Raw genomic sequence first — 22166 nt, 5'->3', positions numbered from 1 at the left:
AGTAACTGTCCTCAGCCTAAATTTTCTCATCCAAATACATCCCATGCTACATCCACCATCATCACCACCACTCAATTATTGATTCTTTTTGTAAACTTGAGTTAGTGTGTTTTGGGCATTATCAGACTGAGTCTAAAACAAAATAAAATTAATTTAATAGAACCCAATTATTAAAAGCCAAAGCTAAAATTCATCTACCCCCTTTACTAATTTTCTTCATGTGAAAATACACATTACTATGACCACTTCACATACTGCTATGAATCTGTTTCAGGCTATGGAAGTTTCTTTCTGGCTTACACTTTCCCTGGTGAAGAAGGGAAAGAAAAATATTTTGGTTTAAAAGGAATTCTATGCCAGCATTCAGCTGCCAAAATAAATAGGAAGTCTGAGATGCCAGTAGAGCCCAAAATTAATCAAAGGTAAGGATGGGGGTTTTAATCCAAGATTTTAAAAAATGTAAATATTCTTTTTGGATTAAATAATATTTAAGCACACAAGTCATCAAGAGTGGACCTCCTGGTCAACTTTCAGGATCCCACTTAAATGACCCTCACGTCCCTGTGCAGGCAGCAAACCCATTTTCTGCATGTCCCCTTAGCACTTGAACATAGGATATGGACAAGCTGGCTCAGGTCTATTTCCCCACTAAACTGAGAGCTTCACTCATCTCCATCCCACAGATTGTAGCAAATGTGTAGCAAGCTGTGAGTCTATCACCATCTGTATAGAAAGAAGTTCCCATGCTCTTCCCATGCCTGTGTTGTGCACCTTACATGAATTATGTGTCTTCTGCATTCATCAGCTCCTCACAACCATCATGTGAAGTCCCTACTGTTATCCTCAGTTTAGGGAAATGAAGCTACGTGAAGTTGACTAACTGCTCTCACAGTCACATAGTTAGTAGCAGAGTCTGACTTCAGAGCAGAAGCTAAAAAAAGCGCGCATTTAAATGAGCCTTATCATGACCTAGAATTTTCACCACTGACATCTGCAAGGTATGAAATCTTTAATTCTATTTACATGAGCCGGGTGCGGTGGCGCATGCTTGTAATCCCAACATTTGGGAGGCTGAGACCAGAGGATCGCGGTTCGCGGACAGCCTCAGCTACTTAGTGAGGCCCTCTGCAACTCAGTGAGACCCGGTTTCAAAATAAAGAATAAAAAATAGGGCGGGGGTGTAGCTCGGAGGTCGAATGCCCTTGAGTTCCATTCCCAGACAGGAAAAAAAAAATTAAAAAATTTAAAAAATTTAAAAAATAATTCTATGTACATGGCTTGAATACAGACAACAAGGGTCAGAGGTTGAAATAAAAAAGATAATTACTTGAAGTGGAAGGAAGCACATTTAATAGCAGTCATATCTCTCAGTGCTTTCTCATCATGACCTATTCAGTAAGGGCAGAGTCTTACACTATCAAAAGTTCCCTAACAGAATTATAAACTCAGACTAAAGGAATAAATGTCTTCAATAGCCTGACTCAATCAACAGCTCCACTTGGTTCCACGTGAACTGATGAGTCAAGATTTCTCCAGAAAACCTTTTAGGAAATTTTTCTTTTATTCCTCCTCCACTAAATAAACCAAACTCATTTCGAGCATCAGAAATCCTTAATAAGTAATTCTTATCATCACTTATTTATATTTTTAAAAAAATCAAACTAGCATTCTAAGCTTGATTAGTCAGTTCCTGGATCAACAGACCCCTCCTCCTTCTTATTTGTTCATTTTTACCTTTCACGGTAGAAAGAATTAAACTCTACTATAATATCTGAGTCAAAATCAATCACTTACTAGGTAAGTAGTGTTGATTCTATAGCATTACAGCACCTTGATTTTGTCCACAATATTATAAGACCTCCCTTACAAAACTGTGGTGAGCAGCAAATAAATAGTTGTATGACAGCCTGTGCACAATACCTGGCAGGCTGTAGACCCCTTCAATAAACACTCCCTCTACCTCTTCTATGGTTTAATAAAAAAAAAGAGCCTGGCTGGGCGTGGTGCCACATGCTTGTAATCCCAGCATTCGGGAGGCTGAGAACGGAGGATCACAGTTCGTGGACAGCCTCAGCTACTTAGTGAGGCCCTCTGCAACTCAGTGAGACCTGGTTTCAAAATAAAGAATAAAAAAAAAAAATAGGGTAGGGGGTGTATCTCGGGGGTCAAATGCCCCTGGGTTCCATCCCAAACCCGCAAAAAAAAAAAAAAAAAAAAAGCCTGAAATTCACACTTCAAATTAGGTATGAGATATATCAGGATAATTAAGCTATTCAACATTATTTTCTATAGCCTGTTTTCATGGAAATAATTTTAAGTCCAAACCTGTGAAAACCCCAAAATATTACAGAACATTTTTCCTACCTTATAAGCTATTCAGGATGAGGCCACTGGTTTAAGGAAAGTAAATAGTACTAAAACTCAGCCCTGAGGGATGAAGTCATAAAGACCCATGAAGAGCCTGATTGGCTGTCCAGGTTCCTCCTCTTCATGTCCGCTACGTCTGGCCAGGGCCCAGGGGAAATGCTCCACCCAAATGCACATTCTTTCCCTTTAACCTGAAGCTCCTGTCCTGTAACCCTTGACATCTCTTTGTGAGACTTGACAACAACCTCAAAAAAACAGCTTATGACCAGACTCTGCCTTTCTTGGTCTTCACAAGTTTCAACCCACACCCTTAGCTCTGGGGTAAAGGCACTCCTCAAACCTCCAGCAAAAATAAATAAATAAATAAATAAAAATAAATATAAATAAATAAATAAATAAAACAAAGATCACCAGACTGTGCTCTTCAGGATGAGGACCATGCTGCGTTGGTTAAGTGTTCCCAGCCATGGTCCAGCAAAAGCATCAATCAAATGAAAGATTTGATATGGTCTAAAAGCCTACAGAAGACCTCAAACCTCTACATTCCTCTCAAGATAAAACACATCCCCAAAAGCTCAATCCTGTCCTGTTCTCTCATTACTCTTCCATTTTGCCCACAAGTCCACAAAAGCTTGATCCTAGAAGAAGGTTAAGATAAAGAGGACCACAGTACAAGATGTCTCCAAAATTCTGGTCACTAGCAGATATTTGGGTTCTTTTTTTTCTTTTCTCTCTTTTTTTTCCTTCTCCTTTTTTTTTTTTTTTTCCTTTTTTGATGATCCAGAAGAAGAGGATGAGGCCAATAGTCTAGGATATTAGCACCAAGTTGATAAGTAAAACAGGCTAAAAATGTAGGCCTTGTTTCATAGCTTTCTTTAAAAAAAAAAAAAAACCTTGAAAGATATATTTTAAGTTTTGTCTTATTTTGTTTTGATTTAAAGACTTATCTTTTTGACAACTGTGAAATACTTACAGATGAAAAGATACTGTGTCTGGGAAGTGCTTCAAGATAATATGAAAGGGGAGAGTGCTGAAGATAGGGATGAAAGTTTTTTTCCAGGAGCTGATAATTGTTGAAGCTAGGTGACATGTACATGGGAGCTGCTATACTATTGCCTACTATTAAATATATTTCAATTTTTTTCCATAATAAAAAAGAGACAAGGTGGAAAGCACTTATCAAAAGGAAGTAGAGAAATCACCAGTCATCATATTTGTCAACAATGTTCAAGAAAATGAGTATTATCTAGCCTGAGTCCCACTATTTGTTAAATAGTCATTTTGTTTTAAAATTAAGCAAATTATCCCATATTTTATTCACTGATTTTCACAATTAAAGATATTGCTATCCACAACACTTTGAGTTAATATTTCTACCGGATGGTTTGTTTTAACATAATCTTCTAGAAGCCAAATATTAGATACAACTTTTATCCTCAAAAAGATCAGACAAAAGAAATGAGAAAATGAAAGATCAGAAAGGTAGAGTAGCTTAGCCCAAGTCACAGAGCTAGTAAATAGCAGAACCATATTTGATTCAGATCTGATTTCCACTAGAAAATTAGGATGGTTTTCTGAGTAGTAATGTTCTTATATTGAGGTGTCTTTTTAAGGTCTCATGGGCAGTAAAATGACAGTAGCTATTTTACTGACTAGTATCAGGAACCTACTGATTAGATGAATTCTTCAGAAATATCTGGAATAATTGTTATTTTTAAATAGTACATAATATTTTAAATATAAATGTCTTTAAAATATATAATACTGAGGTACTAACCACAGTTTAGATCTATAAAAATGACTGAGATATATCTATAACTATTCAGCAAATTGAAACTGACCAACCAAAATATCCTTATATGTCAAGTACTTGTATACTTTAAGGCTTTAAATTTTGTTAATTCAGTCTATAAACACAAACAGGATCTATATATAACTGATAGTTTTTCTTTGATATTTAATGGACTTGAATTCTGCTACCCATAAAGTTTACTTTTTGTGTTACTATTCTGTCACAGAATATAAACATGCACATGTTGTATACAAGTGTTCAAGGTAGCTTTTACAAGTGTATATCTGCAAATTTCTAAATATTTTTGGAAATCTCCAAATATCTTATCAATGGTCATATTTACCTATTGTATATTGTTTTTGTTATACCTACATTTGAACCTGTTAACTTAAAGTTTAATCATGAATGAAATGAAACTATTAGGCTAGTTGATAATTTGTTTATAATGTTTAAGAGAAAACATATATATTCAATTCCGTTTCACTCAAGGATTAGCACTAATGTATTTGTAGGTCAGAAATACATTATAAAATATATTATCAAACCATTCTTATGAGAATCCTATGCCTCGTCCATAACATAGCAGGTATTCAATAAATGTGTTCCCAGAGTTAATTAAGATATTACAAAAACAAAACTTAATTTCAGAATAAAGATAAAACTATACCAAATTCAAATCTATGGCACTAATTCCTACTTCCTACCAAAAAGTCATCACTTTTTAAAAACATGGTCTCCTTTAATGTATATAAATGCAATAAATGTTCTAAAGTTCTTAATAAAACAACTATAAATATAATCCTTCCTTCAAAATACTGAAATACACTGGCCACCAATGCCAATGAAAGTTTAAATAAATACACAATTATAAAACTTCAACAGAATTTATAATTATGCTAAGTGATTTATCTGTCCTGGGTTGCATCTATAGCTGACTCAAAAGGAGTACTCTGAAAATGAAAGCATAATTTAAGAACTGTTCAAAACTTTATATAGGAACCCATTTGCATTTAATTTCATGGTTTTCTCAATATTTGGGAGCCATATTTTAAATGAATGCTCACAGTATAGTTTTCCTGTCTTAAAGAAAAAACATATTATTCGCATTATTTTATCTGTGATAAAAAAAAATAATAGGTACAATACACTGCTTTAAAAAGTAAGAGATCTTCAAGAGTATTTTCCTTCTAGCAAAACAGGAGTCATATGGAAAATGAAGTTAGACTAACTGTAAAATTTCAAACCTAGGCATATGTTAGTTTAAGACTACTTTTACATTTCTTTTTATTAATACTAACAAGGATTACTCTCTAAACCTTAGCCTCACAAACTAAGTAGCATCTTTCTAGTTCCAGTTAGCAATAACCATATTCCCTAGGCTTTCCTGAAAGATGTTGGAGCAATGTGTGTTGCTCATAGTCAGTGGCTTCTCTGAAGACAAATACAATAGAAATACTTTACAATAAAATTATTTCAACTTCATCAGAAAACATATCTAATTAGAGGACCTTCTACAAAGAGGAAGGCAATTGTATCTGGTAGGCTTTTCCCAAAGTTTCTTCACTATCTCAGTTCTTCCAGAGCTGAAACCATCCAATCCATATTTTACAGTTTAAAAATTGATTTCTCTTCTCCTAAGTCAAAGGCAATGTTTCTTATGCAAAATTTAAAAAAAAAATCCCTCTTGGGATAATATAAAGAAAAAATAAAATGGAATGAAGTTACATGTTCAGACAATTCTAATAATTCACCATGTCTTTCAGAAAACTGAAGCATTGCAATAACCTTATTTACAAACAGAAGATACAGCATAATTTTTAAAGCCATATACTGACAATACTAAGAAAGTTATAAAAGTAACAAGAATTATTTGCCTGGTTAAGATGGCAAAACAAATCTGTGGTGCTTGTATCTGAAGTAAAAGCAAATGGAAGAGGGGCTCTAAGTAAAGTCCTATGGTATTTTTCTATTAATTTAGTTTTAGGACAATTTTTATATACAGGTGTGTGTGTGTGTGTGTGTGTGTGTGTGTGTGTGTGTGTGTGTGTGTGTAATTCCTTGTTCCTAGCTAATGGCAGTAGAAAATAATTAAGCTGTAGATAATAGGGTATCAGCAATATACTAGGCAATTCTCTACTTTGCAGTGAGGGGAGATGTAGGCATTCCTCCAAGGAAGTGTTGTATCAGACATAATTATTGGCAAGTGTCCCGATATATTATTTAGTTTGGACATGAGAATTCCAGGATGTGTTTAGCAGGGCAGGTAGAAGTTTTTCTCTTAATGCAAGGATCAAATCATGTCTGTAGTCACATGAATATGGGCCTTGTTTCTTCATTTTGAAATCAGAAGCATAAAACCAAAAGTCAAAGGGCTGAGAAATCCTATATGGAAAGTAAAATAACATATGTGAAAGCGCCTAGGCCAGTACCTGATATTCAGTAACTACTCAACATTAAAAACAAAAGTATTCACTTGAACGTTATCAAGTTTAACATTTAAACTTGATAAGCAAATAAATCCTGTTATTTCTCACTTTCAAAACTGTACAATCAGTTTTTGTTTGTTTGTTTGTTTATATTAAAAGACAGGATCTCCTTTGTTGCCCAGGCTCAAGCAATCCTAGGCCTCAGTTTCCTGAGTAGCTGGGACTTGGCTCAGCTTACAATCAGCTTTTAATCATTATGTATCAATGTAAAATTTTTCCTTTCATCTTACAAGCTTCTGGGAGGCATTCTCCTCACCCCTCAACTCTACCTGTGTTGTGATTATTTGAAGAGGCACTATAGTGTAATAGTTAAAAGATAAATTTTATGTATGAATAATAATTTCTACCTCATAGGATTGTTGAATGTATTAAATGTGTTTACATATGTAAAACACTTCGATAATAGCAGGCACATTAGCTATCACTAAATGCATATTAGTCTACTATGTCAAAAAACAGGATTTAAGGCATGCCATCTGAAATCCTATCATTTTAACTCCATATATGTACCCAAGCCTGCAGTAAACAAATGTAGAAACCATTCTGGTCCATTTCTAATTAAACACTAATAACAATTACATTTCAGGTAAATTATTTCTTCTAGTAAAACACAATTCCATGCTACCTTTTAACTGAATACTAATATCATAATGTAACCACATAAATTCTAACATTCAATTTCTGTGGTATATATGTCAAGATACCGCCATAACACCCCGAGAATTCTTTTTAGTAGCAATTGAAATTGAATTGCTAATATCTATAAGCTTCCTTTTTTAAAGTTAATGATGCTTAAGTTGTAAATCTAAATAAGACAGAAGTGTTTAGAAAGAAGAGAATTAATTATATTTAAGGCACTTTACTATTTCACAGCAGGGTGCTTCAGAATTATAAAGAACTCACTCCCCGCACTTCATGAAGAAACTGAGATACCCAAATGCTGATAGTGATAGTGCCAAGACTACCTAGGCGTGTTGCATTCCTGGTCAAATAAGTATTCTTTCTGGTCTTTTCATATCAAATTTACCCCAGTAATTCATATAAACTCTAAAGGGTACTTTTTGCCAAAAACTAATTCAAAAGAATTATTGTTTAAAAAAATACACAAGAATGCATTCATTTAAGTAAGCATTACAGTGGTCAGTTTTTTACTGAGATTTTTTTCAAATTGCTTATTTCTCTTGTAACTTTCAAGTCACCCCACTGCTTGTGCGTGCTCGCTCTTGCTCTCTCTCGCCCTTTCTCTCTTCCTCTCTTCTTTCTCTCTCTTATTCTCTCTCTCTGTCACACACACACACACACACACACACACACACACACACACACACTCCTTAAAAACTGTGGTGATGGGAGCAGAAATCAGCAATTTACTTTTTAATTCTATCCTACTATATCTAAGCCAGGTATATTGACCACTCTTTTCCACTCTCAACGTTATAAACAAGTAAAGATTTGGCTTCTAACAATATCTTGGGGGTGGGGGGTACTGGGAATTGAACCCAGAGGCATTTACTCTGATCTGTATCCCCAGCCCTATTTTTTATTCTTGATTTTGAAACAGGGCTCACTAAGTTGTGGAGGACCTCATTAAGTAGCTGAGGCTAGCCGTGAACGTATGATCCTCCTGTCTCAGCCTTCCAAGAATTGGGATTACAGGCATGCATCACCATACTCAGCTCTAATAATATCTTTTAGCATCAATCTTAGTCTATTTATTCATAAGTCAGTTTAATCTCCAAAGAAACTACATGATCAAAAAGATTTCATATGTTAAATATACTCCATTAGCCTTGCAGGAAAAACTATTAATGTACATATATGATTATTCGTTTTCTGAGCTTTCCATTTTTCCCAAAGCAAACCTTTATCATAAGTCAATAAACTGTGTGTGGGAGACAGATCATGAGTTCACATAAATTCATCCTGTCATTGTATAGAAGCAAAATGAAAAAGAAAAGTAGATTAAATTGAGCCAAATTTAATCTAGTTAAAATGTATAGAATACCATCTTAGATTTTTAAATTAGCAATAAATAATCATAAAGTTACTTTTGCATTAAATTCTTTTTAAACTTATGTTCAAAGGAATATCAAAAGCAATTTTTGAAAAATAAATCCCATAGGGTCATCAGTGTCTTAAATAGCCATTTATCTGACAACTAAAAGTTGATCATAGCTCTTCGATTTAAATAAAAATGCTTATAGAAAGCAAATGCCAGCAGCTTTTTGATAAGCAGAAACGGAACTTTTAAAATCTAAAACTAAACTTAACCAAATAGCTCCTGATACAAAGCACCTGAATCAGTGGAGGAAGAAACAGATATTTAATTCCTTGGAATGGCATAGGGTTTTCTTGGCAAACTTCCTCTCCTGCTAAACAAATTACTAAAACAGATAATCCTGCTTGTGCATACATCATATCTGGAGATATTACAACTAATTTTAATCAGTTTTAACCCTTGCAAAAATATTTCTAAAATAACCCTCTAGCTGTATGTGTGTGTGTGTACACATGCATGTATACATATTTTTAATTCTTGGTTTTTTAGCCTAGCATTCATACTCTTACTAGCTGTGTGAATTTCCTCATCTGTAAAATGGGAATAATAATAGAATTTATCCTGTGGGGTTATTGTGAGAACCAATTCAATATTATCTCACTGCCTTTTCTAACAAATAATGCTCCCAAAATACACAAATTTAGTGATGCTCGACTCATGATAAGATACTTTTTTATCTTGTTTCTATCAACTAAACTGGTTGCTCATTAGTTCAAAAACATCTAACACTGGTTCATTTGCCAGAAAAAAAGATATATTGGTAAAAAAAAGACAAGTGATCTTTGCTTGTAACTATGTTTAGGAATGGTTTATCTACACCCCCAGTGTTAACACTGGAAAATAAACAAATGGGTGAAAAGCATCACACAAAAGAGCTATTCTGAGGTCAACAGTTTCATAGGATTCAAAAGAACCAGTTAGCCTGCTCAAGGCCCTGAGGTTAATCCTGAGCACTGCAAAAAATAAATAAAATAAAAAATGGTGATTAAGAAAACATTTTGGATCATTTCTTTCTCACCAATAGTCCTAACTGACACACGCCAGAGCAAAATTTGCAGAGGTCTGAGAGGAATTGCTAAATTGATCAAGTCAAACTGTTCATATTGCCAAGGTCCCAGGCTTAAAATGTAACCCAACAAGAAAACTGCAATTCAGTACTTGACTTTCTGTGAATCGCTACCTTAAGGTGTTCAAACAAATGAATTATTTTACATAGTTACTTCATATATGCAGAAAACAGTCATTAGTTTCCACAATTAAATATATTTACATATACTTATTTGTTCTCATCTAAATAAGTAGGGAAAACTGATCCTGATTCTCTTGTCAGGCAAGAAAGGTATTATACTTAATAATCATGACGTCACTAGCTCCTTGGAATTCATAATTATCCATGGAAAGATTACGGCTACAATTAGAAAACTGCCAAAGTATCAGCTGAATGTTTTGTTCTAAAATAGCTGAACATTTTGTTCCAAATTACACTCTTCTCTTGCTAAAATAAAATCTGAAAATGAAAAGGATTCATTTTCTAAGAAGAGCTCTGATGTGAATATGGACAATTCAAACTCTTTAGTTCAACAGATACAGCACTGTGCTATTTTCTTATTCATCTTAGGCTAGTAACAGAACAAAATCTTACCGGAAAAGGAAAAATATTGTCAGCTCTGTTCAAGCTATCTTCCATCCAGGATTTAGGAGCAAAGGCAGAGGTGGGGCGAGCATACTTCTGGAGCTGAATATGATTGCTTGCAAAATTTTTCTTCAAAGGTGAGATGGAGTTCAGGGGTGTTATTCCACCATTCAGGCCTCTGCGGTGATCTCGGCCTTGGGAACCTCCCCAGCCACCATATCCACCACCTCCCGGGCTCCAGGAAGAAGATGGGGTTGGAGAGGGACTCTGGTAACTGCTCCATGGAGAGGGGGGTTTGTTAAGATTATTCGCCAAATGAGGCAGCTGGTTAAAAGCAGCATTTCTGTGTGTGAAGGGAGGGGGGTGGGGACTGGCAGGAGACCTCCTCTGCTGCTGATGCTGGCTGTGATGATGCTGGAAATGAGGGTGATGAGGGTGGTGCTGCGAGAGAGGCCCGATCTGAGGCGAGAAGCTGCCTCCAAAGCCAGGGCTGACATGATGGGGGAAATTTTGGAACAACAGAGCACCGTTATTAGCCGAAGCAGCAGGGACCCCTCCCTGGTGAAAGAAACTTGCATCTTCGTTGATTATTGTAGAGGAAGAAGGCGCTATCGCTGCTGACCAGTTACTGAAGCCAGTAAGAGAGGATGCACTGGACGTCAAGGGTTGGGTAGAAGTACCTAGCCCCGTGGCTTCTTGGTAATCAAACCCTGTCAAAACTGGTGATTCGATTCGTATTTTCTCCTTCCCATTGCTGTTTTCCGAAGAATTGTCCCCTTGATTTTCTTCAGATTTTGCCTTTTCGTTTTCAGGCAGTATTCCAGCTTCCTGACCTGGACTCGGGGAGAGCTGCTGCTTTTCTAAAGGGTCTTGCTGTTCTTGTTGCTGACTTTTTGCTTTTTCTGACCCCAAGATCTCATCCTGAATGTTATGGGTAGCTGGAGCAGGAAAGAGCCAAGCTGACCCAGCACTGCTGCCATTGGCAGCTGTGTTATTATTTATAAAAGCAGCAGGGCTGGGGGTGGCATTTTGGTGATGGTGTGGAGGCTGCAGATGTGGATGGAATCGGACTGGAAAAGCAGATTTATTCCCAGTATTGCTTTGCACTAGGACTCCAAACCCGTAATCCCCCATTTATTATTTTTAGGATCAGAATCTCACAATAAAAAATGACAACTTGATGTCTCACGCCTTTTTTTTCTCTACCCCAATTTAAGTTGTTTGCTTGCTTGAAATGTCTTATTTATAGCTAGCTCAAAGATTGCAGCTTATCACCCTAAGTAGCTCTGATTTGGAATTCTGGTCTCTCTCTGAAAGAAAAAAAAACTAAGAAAAAAAAACCTCTTAAAACATTGACATGAATCCAATTGGGCTTATTTCTAGGAGGGGATAAAAACAAAGAGGGTAAAAATCAAGTCTTTGGTTAGTAAAATAGGCGCTTTCTTTTTCCAAAGGAAAATGTACATGAATGACAAAAACACAGCTTCTCAAGCATCTATGGATGTAGAAGAATAAGCATTGCGCGGAGTAAAAATATATAGATATATATATAATTTAACAATCACATATGGTCTTCCTCAGCAGTTTAGATTCACTCACATAAAAATTAGAATAGGGCTAAGGGGAGAATACGTTCTTCTTTTCTTGGCAGCTTGGTTAAAAAAATCAGGAATAATTTAAGAACATTATATATTATATATATTTATATATAGATAGATTATATTAGGTTATCTGGGGCGGGGGTTGAATTCCTGGTTGCGGAGAGGAAATCAGCACTGACTAATGGAAAGATGATTGCAGGGAGGTTTCTGCTGTTCCTGGTCCTGTTTCTGCTCTTTCGCAGGGCGCAGTCTGGGCCTCCGGGGCTGTTCCTGAGGCTCCGAGTGCAGGTCTTGCTGCGGTCGCTGTTCCTGGGCTACCCCCGGCCTCCTCTCACCCATGAAAGGGGTTGGAAACACCCGTTTCTCCCTCTGGGGGGTCGCGATCAGGAGGATTAACGAGACTGGGCAAGGGCGAGCGGGCGGCCTGGGGGCGCGGGGACCAAGGGGGCGACCTGGAAGGTCCTGCGGTTTCTGCCTCTTCCCCTCTCTGCGGCTCCGGGGTGTTTTTCCCTCATGGGACCCAGGGCGGTTTGTTCAGTTCTCTCGGTTCGATCCTCCGCAGGGGTGGGGGAGGAAAACCAGGAAACCCCAGTACCGCGGCTATTCTGGAGGGGAAGGGCCTCCCCCCTCGGATCGCTCTCGCCTTCCCCCCAGATTTCTTTTTAACTATAATTTAGAGGCTTTTGTCTCTCCTCACGGTTGCCGGGCCGCCGCCGCCGTCGCCGCCACCGCCGCTCGGCCCCGGTCCACAGTCCCCACTGTTGTCGTCCCGGACTCCTCCCGGCTCTCTTCTCCTCTCCTTCCTCCTCCTCTTCCTCCTCTGCTGTCGCCACAGCCGCCGCCGCCGCCACTGCCTCCCGGTGCCCGGGTCCCGCAGCCGCGGCTGAGTCCTTCTCCTCAGGACCGAGCCGAGTGAAATGACAACCAGCTGGAAAGACCAAGAGACACTTCCGGTTCGAAGAGGGCGGGGCGGGGCGCCGCGTATTCCCCGCCCACACGCCGGAGGACCAATAGTAGGGCAGAATCCTGGCCAGACCACGCCCCTATGCATGGCCCCGCCCAGGAAGGTCGAAGAGTTAGCTCGAGAGACGCCCCTTCCGCCTGCGCCTCGCCCAGTGAGGCCGGCGCCCGCAGCCAGTTCCCCACACGCAGGGTGAGCACGGCGCGGCGCCATCTTTAGTGTGGGCAAAGAACTCCTTCGCTGTTTATGTTCGCCCAACTGAACTTTGCAGGACGTTCTTATAGGGACTCACACACACAGCGGAAGAAAGTCAAGGTGTCGAAGATCGAAGTGGCGACCTGAGAAACCGCCGATCTAGGAGAGGACTGCCCTGAGTAAAGGTGGTGCCCCGGGCGTCACGTGCTCTGGGTAGGCTCCGCCCCAAAGGGATCTGGAAGGGAAGACGGGTCTTTCCAGCGTCTGTGCAGTGCCTAGAGCTGCGTAAGTCCTTCACCAGACTGTAGAACTCTGGAAGAGCTCTCGCTCCACCCTCTACTCCCCCACCCACACCCCAGCTCCCCAGTCCTGTTTGTGAGGTGCACTTGCTGTAGGCGTGACGCCGAGCCCTTTTCTTGCTCGTTCTGGGCTATCTTACACGCCCGACCTAAGGACATTGCCAGAACGAAAATTTAATCTTGGGCCTCCCCTACACACATCTCTTCTATGGCTGCCCATTACTTCATAGTTTGGTATTCGAGCCTTTTCACCTTGTGGGCAGCATATCTTAATGCCTCGTCTCCCTCCAAACATTCTCTCAGTGTATTTTCACATGCCCTGCAATCTCATCTCCACTTGGTAAACACTGTTTAGTTTTAGGAATCTGTTCAAAAGTGAAAGACTCTGTCTTTTTAGTTCCACGGCCCTGTGTACAGCTTGTGCACTATCTTGTAATAGTTGTTTATGTCCACCAGAACCAGGCTCATGAGGGAAGGGCATCGTAGACAGGAGTCATCATTGAATAAATCCTTAAGACATGAACGGACAAACCAGCAACAATGAAGTCTCTTCTAAGTGACAGCCCTGTTTTCAAAGCTGAATTAGTAATTTCGTGCTTTACACCATTTGGTTTGGAGCTGACATCTCAAACTGCTATCATGTAGGTTATTTGCGTACTGCTCGAGAGTTCCATGTCTTGTTCATCTTTGTACATTTCCACCACTATGACCACCATCTGGACCTTGGATAATGCCTTGTTCTCAGCATAAACTTGCCTTATTTATTTATTTTTATTTAGTGCTAGGTTTTGAACCCTAGGGCATTCTACCTCCAAGCTCTACTCCCAGCCCTATTTTATTTTTTATTTTGAAACAAGGTCTCACTAAGTTGCTGAGGGTGGCCAGGAACCTGGGATCCTTCTGTCCCAGCCTCCCAAGTACTGGGATCACAAGAATGTACCACCATGCCCAGCTTCCACATAACCTTTAAAGACATTGAATAAGTGAGAATTTTCCTTTAGCAGGAAATGAAAACATGGGGAAAAAAAATAGCAGAGAAAGAAAGAGAAGTGACCATGGCAAAACTGGGGCAGAGGGAGAGATTTAAAAGAATCTTACAAACAAGGGTAGCTTCTATTTCATTTCTGTAGCCTTTCTTCAGTGGCTCCAACTTCTGTGCATATATATAGTTCCCCTGAGTGGGCCCTTAATCAAAGATTTTATTTTCTTTTATTGTAGTAAAAGTCTTGTCTCTGCAGTCTCTGCAATTCCGTGAGTTCCTTAAGCACAGAGGTTGGGTCTTAGTCTGCTGTTTATTCTCCACCACTGGACATGTCCTGAGACCTAGCTGATTCAGCCAAGGTGCCATTTCCTCCAGAATGATTTCCCCAACTGCCCCTCTCTCTGGCATCTTGTAGATTCCTCTTTTTAAATTACTGCTGACTGTTAGTGAGTTAGTTTTTTAAGGGTAGAGGTTGTGTCTGATTGTCTTAATGTCCCCAGTGGCCAGAAGAGGATCTGGCACAGAGCGTACTTGGGATGTGCTTCTTGAATGAATGGATGGATATTCTCTGCTCGGTTGAGGATCTCTTGGAACTACAAATTCTTTTCAATAGATAAAATGGCAGCCATAACATAGAAGGAAAGGGACTGTCTTTGGAACTAAACAACCCTGAATTTGAAGCCCCGCTCTGCGATGCTTCCTCATTGTGTAGTTCTGGGCATCCCCTCTACAAACCCTTCCTTCTTAGATAAAATGTAGACAGTATTTCCCCCTCTCACTAGGTTTGTAAATTCCATGGGATACATGTAAATGCCGGGATCTTAGGAAGGGCTCAAAAAATGTCAGATTCCTTATTAACATATTAAGTGCAGAGAATTACTGTGTCAGTACCTTTTGCCTAGAAGCAGTTGTGTACACAAAAGAATCCAGGAACCTGTCTTGGTTTGTAAGAGGAGGAGGCACACCCAGAGCACAGTCCGGTGCTTCTAGGTCAGCCTGATTGTCCAGGGCTAAATCAAGCGCAGGCCGTAGGTTGGGTTGGACTGAAGCTAGGATGATCACTGGAGACATTAGTCAGGTTCCTGGTTAGGTACTGGGAGCCGAGGGAAGGAAGGGGGAATCAATTCTCTTATGTTTGTTGCCTACTCAGAAACCCATGATATGCAAGCAAGGGCTGCCCTCCTTGAAAAAAAAAACATTCTGCCCTCAGAAAATGTCCCATGGTAACCATGACAACAATTCAGCAGCTCCATTTAGGATCTCCAAAGGGATCTACAGTTGCAGATGAGTGCTGGCTGCAGTATTCGCTAGTGGAAGAGAGCCCTGCCTATGAAGCATGCTCAACAGGAAGCTTTCAGGTTGCAAGGAAAGCAAGCTCTGCCCAAACACAAAGGGTGCTTCCAGATAACAAAACGAAATAACGCCCTCTCTATCCAGTGCACTGACACGCCTTCAGAGAGGTTGCAGTCTGGGTAATGCCCATACCCTGCTGGCTGCCTCCCAGCCCCCTCTGGGATTTGAGGTCAACCACTCCCCAAACCTGGAGCCACCCCAGAAGCAGCCTTAATGTCTCCTTTACCAGTCTCTTTTAAAGCTTGGCAGATGACATAAATCTCACCCTGTAATCACACAGGGTGAACTGTGCCCCACTTCGGCTCTAATGTCCTCTACTACTGCTCTGGAAGCAGACCTTGTCAGCCTTCTCTTCACAGCCCACACCCAGGTGACACGGGAGTCTCCCAGGGACTTCAGCAATCAGACCTATCACCCTGGGCTGCCGTCATGCACTGGGCAGCTCCATGAGCACAACAGATTCATAGGTAAGTGCATCAGCCCTGCCACAGTTCATTTCCAAAAGATACTGGGACATGTTATAAAATATGATACCCTATAAAATATGATACTCATACAGATAGAGTCACCAGGTAGGACTAACCACACATGATGTAGCCCATGTGCATGGTGTGCCAAAATATTTAGAGCATTCGATCCTTTCAGAGTTGGTGGCCCAGGAGCTTTCTGTAATTGAATCCAAGGACACAGTGTCCTTGACACTGGTTTCAGTTAGTGAGCTGCAGTGAAAAGACAGGTCTGGACAGGTATAAGGTCCAGTTCCCCCAAAAGATTAACTAGTAATTCAGCAGTTACTTTGCCTGGCAGCATTAATATACACTCTAATATAGTGGTTGAATATGTTTTAATTAGCCTAAAAATAAAATTCAAAGGCAGATACCGCAAAAGCAGGGGAAGAGGATAGAATTCCTTCTGGAATACACTCTTTCCCAAGAGTCCCTGGAAGTTAAATAGCATAAAGCAAGCTGGACAGAAATAAAATCAAGCCCCAAAAGCAGGTTTTATTCAACTGGACCTCTGATCTTCACCCTAATTCAATATTGAAAAGTGTGCATGTTTACTTACAAAGCACCATTAAAAAAAATTATAAAGGTAATTGCTGGGTGGTGTTTTCTCCTTTTGTCGTTTTGCAACCTGTGCAAGCCTTCTGCATTTTAACCACTGTTTTCCTCCTACTTTCCCATTTGAGATATTATCATTAACAGAGAGTCCATAGTTAAGCCATTTCAGTGGGGCGTGGGGAAGCTTGATCTTCCATTGCTATGTTACTGAGTAACCGGTTTGGAAAGGTTCAGGACACGGACATGCTTCACTTGAAATGGCTGTATCCTCATTAAGGTGAGCTGGAACAGGGGGTTGACCTTCCAGACAGTGACGGGCATCACCTGGGAGGACTTGGATTCTTTTATGGCTACAGCCACCCCCTGGGGACCTAGATTACCCTTTGCTGACCTAGATTACCCTTTGCTGTTTTGACTGGACACACTTTGCTTCCTTTATGAAACCCACAGCCATGCTGCCAAGCAGCTGTCGTCTCATGCCCTGTGGCTGGGCTGCAGGATCTTCACCTGCAATGCCAAGAAAAGAAGATCTCCTCAAAGCATGCAGGGAAAGTGTAGGGTCCAGAGGTCAGATTGCTGGGGGCCAGAGATCTAAACTGTAGGACCAATATAGCTGTAAACGTATAGGCACTGGGCTTACTTGCCTGATGGTTTCCTTATGGCCAGAATTTTTACTAAAAAAAAAAAGAGCTTCAATTATGAATCTTTAAGCAAAAAAAGCACAAAGAAGGCCATCGAAATGCATTTTTAAATAACCATGAAAAATTATCCTTTTATGTCCAAATTTCTTTCTCCCCTGTTCTTGGACTATAGATGTTGCTAAGGAACAATAAATGATAAGATTTGATTTCTTAGTATTCAGCCTCAACCTTTAGGGTATATTTGGTCCATGGGATATTAAAAAAATGTACATCCCCAGGCCCTGCCCTCAAGATACAGAGTATTCTGCATTTTTCTCATAAAATTATAAGGGCTAAGAGGTTTCCTCATAATGATGTAATAGCACAGAAAAATATAAAAGTCACTAAAAGTATGTTTCTTTCTCACAGAAAAGTCCACAGTGGAACCACATGGCCACCATACCTAGTGGCAAAAGAAGTTGGAAAGTATGGTCTTTATTCTGGGCACTCAAATACTAAGTTAAAAGTTGGGGTTCTATTACTAACAAAGAAGAAGATGAATATTTGGGGATAGGACACAGAGACCCAGCAAGGTTCAGAGACTCATTGGAGGTCTTATAACCAAGTCAATGCCATCGTTTTGAGGTTGAGGAAACTGAGGCCCCAGGAAAGGCTTTGTGAAAAATAACCCAGTTGTTTTTTCAAAGGTATCTTCCCTCAGAACTCTTTCACCTGCCTGAGGCCGGTAGATTGTTTTAGCATGTATCAGATTTATGGAGGACTGGTTAAACTAAACTAGATTTTCTGATTCAATAATGTTTTAGTCAGCTTTCCATCATGGTGACAAAATACCTTAGAAAATAAACTTAGAAGGAGAAAAGGTTTGTTTGGGCTCGTGCTTTCAGAAGTTTGGCCCTGCTGCTTCTGTCCTGTGATGGCACAGCATCATGCTGAAGCATGTGACAGATAAACTGCTCACTACATGGTGGCTGGGAGGTGAGAGAGAGAGAGAGAGAGAGAGAGAGAGAGAGAGAGAGAGAGTGTGTGTGTGTGTGTGTGTGTGTGTGTGTGTGTGTGTGTATAAAGGGCCATGGTTCCCAGTGTTCTTTTTAAGGGTATAACTTCCGGTGTCCTAACCTCCTTCTCCACTATGTCCCCCCTCCTACAGGTCCCACTACCTTCCAGTGGCACCACAGGCTGCACCAAGCCTTTAGCATCTGGACCTTTGTGGGAGAGCCAAGGATTTACATTTCTAGCATGTTTCTCAGGTAAGGCTGATGCTGCTGGTTGGAGGAACACACTTTGAGAACCACTGGCCCACGGGAGACTCCTATCTGGACTTAATAGGGGCATTCGATTCAGCATGGGAACTGCACCCACATCCCTCCCTCCCTCCCAGCCATAGTTCTCCTCCCATTTTCTCCAGCTCACTTAATGGTACGTGATTCATTCTCTCAGTCACCTAAGCCAAACTGAGGAGTCATCCCAAACTCCTCCGTCTCCCTCTGCATCCTCTTACAGTTGGTCCCCAGTTGTCTTCGTTGTCTCTGTTTAGCATCTCCTTTTTCTCTCCATCTCCTGCTTTGGTTCTAGTGTGGTCATTTCTCACCTGATTTTTTTTTTCCAAAAGTCATCTTCAAGCTTAATGCCTGGTCTTGCTCATTAAATCTGTCTAATGAGGAGTCTAATTGTATACATCAAGGCCAGAGATAAGCCAGGTACAGAGGTACATGCCTATAATCCCTGTAATACCTGGGAGGGAAGCAGAGGCAGGCTCAAGGCCAGCCTCAGCAAGTTAGCAAGATCCTGTTTTGAAATAAAAAAGGGATGGTGATGTAGCTCAGAGGAAGAACACCTTTTGATTCCATTCCCATGGCTAAATAAATGGATAAATAAATAAATGAGGGAATAAATAAGTGCCAGAGGTATATGGTTGCTGATGCTGGCAGGTCATGGTGTCAGGGAGTCTCTGGATGTCCTTACTCTTCCCTTCAGGATCTTACGTTGTCTGCCCCAGTCCTAGCCATCACATGGTATCCTTCACAAGCAAGAAACAGAAGGCTTCAAAGAGCCTAGAGTTGTTTATCATGAGCTTTCTTTTGATCAGGGAAGGAAGTCTTCCCAAAGGCCCACCAGCACACCAAACAACACATTATTACAACTCTGTGGTCAGAAATGAGACCCATCCCTTGATCCAGACCAGATCTGGCCCCACCTTTCCTGAGGCCAAAGGATCCCAACCTGACCCTTGAATAAAATCAGGACTCTGCTAGCAAAAAAGAGGGGAGAGCGTTCAAACAGTTCTAGAGTCTCCATGATCACCCTACAGTGGCCTCAGGCTCGCCGTGTGTGTCTTCTTGACAAGTACACTGTTGTGCCCAGGGGGCTTCCTCAAGTGGCTTTCCCTTGGTGTCCTTTCATGGGCACCACATGTAGATGGTGTCTGCTCCAAAGCCCAGACACTTGACCACACTGTTGACTACAATGCACTTGACTGTGTCAGTCCCAACCACTAGAGTTTCTCCTCCACATCAGGCATTCCTCTCTTTTGTGCTCTGTGCATAGTAGGCCTTAAATGAGCATTTTTGGAATTAAAGTTGAATTAAATCTCTTTTTCCTATATAAGTTTCAAGTCAAAGCAATACACACAGAGTTCAAAAGTAAGTATATCCGCGGGTGTGGTGGCACATGCTTGTAATCCCCATGCTTGGGAGGCGGAGACAGGAGGATCGCACAAGTTCGAAGCCAGCTTTGCTGGCTTAAGAGACTCTGTTTCCAAATAAAAATATAAAATAGATCTGGGAGTGTAGCCCGGAGTTTGAAGGGTTCCATCCCCAGTACCACCAAAAAAAAAAAAAAAGTTAAGTATACTCTGGGGTATTTTACAAATAGTACTCTCATTCTTTTTCTTCTTGTTTTTTGATGGAGGATATATATATATATCTTAATAGCATATGTGAAGTTACTATTAGTATAAAACTTCTTCCACATTGATGATGTTACAGCAAACCAGTCACCATAAATCCTGGGAAGTGATTTTTATAAACAGTAAACCATTTCATTCTTGTGTAAACTACATTATGCAGGCTAATAGCTTCGTTTAGCTGAGTCGTCCCAGGTACAATTCTAGGAGTGCATTATGTTAGTCTTTATTGATACACCCTCCATGTTAAACAGCTCCTTAATGAAGTGGTTTGCCTTGAAGTCATTGGATTGTGAGTGCATACACACACACATACACACACATAAAGTTATCACCAACCCCGAACAACAACTGCAGAGGCAGTAATTATCCAATATTAATGAGCAATATCACATATGAGTGGATGCTCCAGTTTCTAATGTAGTTGAGTTGATTCTTAATAATGGCTTCTTGAAATGACCTAGCCCCCACAGAAGTACCTTCACATGTAACAGTCCATGTAAAATATGATAAATGCATAAATAATTTAGCAAGGGAAATAGGTAGCACTATGGCCACACTTGTGTGCTGCTGTTATTTAAAAGCCTGGCAGCTTGGTAGTTAGAAACCACTATGTCCAGGGGTGTTGTAATTCACCATTTGCTCAGAGTCTGAATGAGGCAGAGGAGACCTCCAGGCCCCTAGCTCATTTTTTATTTAGAGACAATTTTTTTAAAATTCATTCAGCCTGTAAGTTCCAAAAATAGAAGTAGGGGAAAAGAAATAAACCTGCTTCAAATTTAGAAGTTTAGAGATGGCTTAGTCTTCTTTAGACAGGTTTGGGAGCATGATTTGTAAGCAACATTCTACAAACTTGTAAGTGCATGGTGAAAATTTAAAATTTAGTTTTACTGTGTGTTTATGTATATATTTCTTTTAGAGCTATAAACGGTGGTTCCAAGGCAGTATTTTTTAGATGCCAATTCTTTTTATATATTCAGATACATAATATGTATTGTATTATCTTACTACCTATCTCAGTTATTATTCACCCAACACTTTTTAAAAATGGACTAAATTTTTTGGAACTTCAGTAAATATGTTACAAGGAAAATTTTTTATCACTAGTATAAATGTAAGAATCAATATGACATTCCATAAATAGATGCTATCACTAATTTTTTTCCTAGTATATGCTGAAATAAATGCATATTGAGTCAAATTAATGTCTATTCATCACAACATGAGACATTCCCCTGTGTATTATCTGGCTCAGAGACATTCAGGAAAGTACTGGCTCACTGATTCAGAACACAAAATTTTCAAATCAGGCAAAATTGGTGCAAGTCACACCTCTGCCACCAACCAGCATAGTGACTCATAGCAAGTCTTTTTGTCTTTATGAGCCTCAGTTTCTGTACTGAGAAAATGAGGATAAAAATAGTTGAGCAGTTTGTTGAGAAGATTAAATGAGATAATACATGTAAAGCTCTTAGCATAACATCCAGGCAGTAGCAAATGCCCCCAAAAATGTCAGCTATGATTAATTCTGGGGGAAACATGGGTCACCCGAGAGAAGCAAACAGCAGTGAATTTTGTTCAGAACAAACAAAATATACTAGGTGTGTGTGTATTTGATGGGTTCTGTGGTAGGCCCTGTGGACAGAGAGATAATTCTTGATAATTCTTGACAGCCACATCCAGAGATAATGAAAGCAGCTCTCGTGGTACAGTGCAGCAGGAACCACATGCTCAGGTTAGGGTGGCAAGTCCGAGAATTAGGGAGGGAAAATGTGCAGATGCACACAGCAGGCCTTTGCTGATGCTCATGGAGACATGCATCTGACCAAGAAGA

At 40.0% G+C, this 22166-nt stretch overlaps 1 protein-coding gene across 4 annotated transcripts in view; it reads right to left on the bottom strand.

The window, feature by feature from the left end:
* The window catches only part of CPEB4 (cytoplasmic polyadenylation element binding protein 4), a gene marked incomplete at both ends in the record, with an annotated part of 61431 nt that extends 49960 nt beyond the window's left edge, over positions 1 to 11471 (bottom strand). For all 4 annotated transcript variants that reach the window (XM_080699566.1, XM_080699567.1, XM_080699568.1 and 1 more), the window contains one exon: positions 10347 to 11471. In XM_080699566.1, the coding sequence (XP_080555692.1) occupies positions 10347 to 11471 (1125 nt within the window). The remainder of the gene's footprint in view (positions 1 to 10346) is intronic.
* Between the last annotated feature and the right edge of the window lie 10695 nt (positions 11472 to 22166).

This window comes from Muscardinus avellanarius (assembly GCF_963383645.1).
Source record: "Muscardinus avellanarius genome assembly, chromosome: 7".
In the NCBI taxonomy this organism is placed as follows: domain Eukaryota; kingdom Metazoa; phylum Chordata; class Mammalia; order Rodentia; family Gliridae; genus Muscardinus; species Muscardinus avellanarius.
Note: the sequence above shows the minus strand (reverse complement) of the source record. Positions and strands in the feature narration are given on the sequence as shown.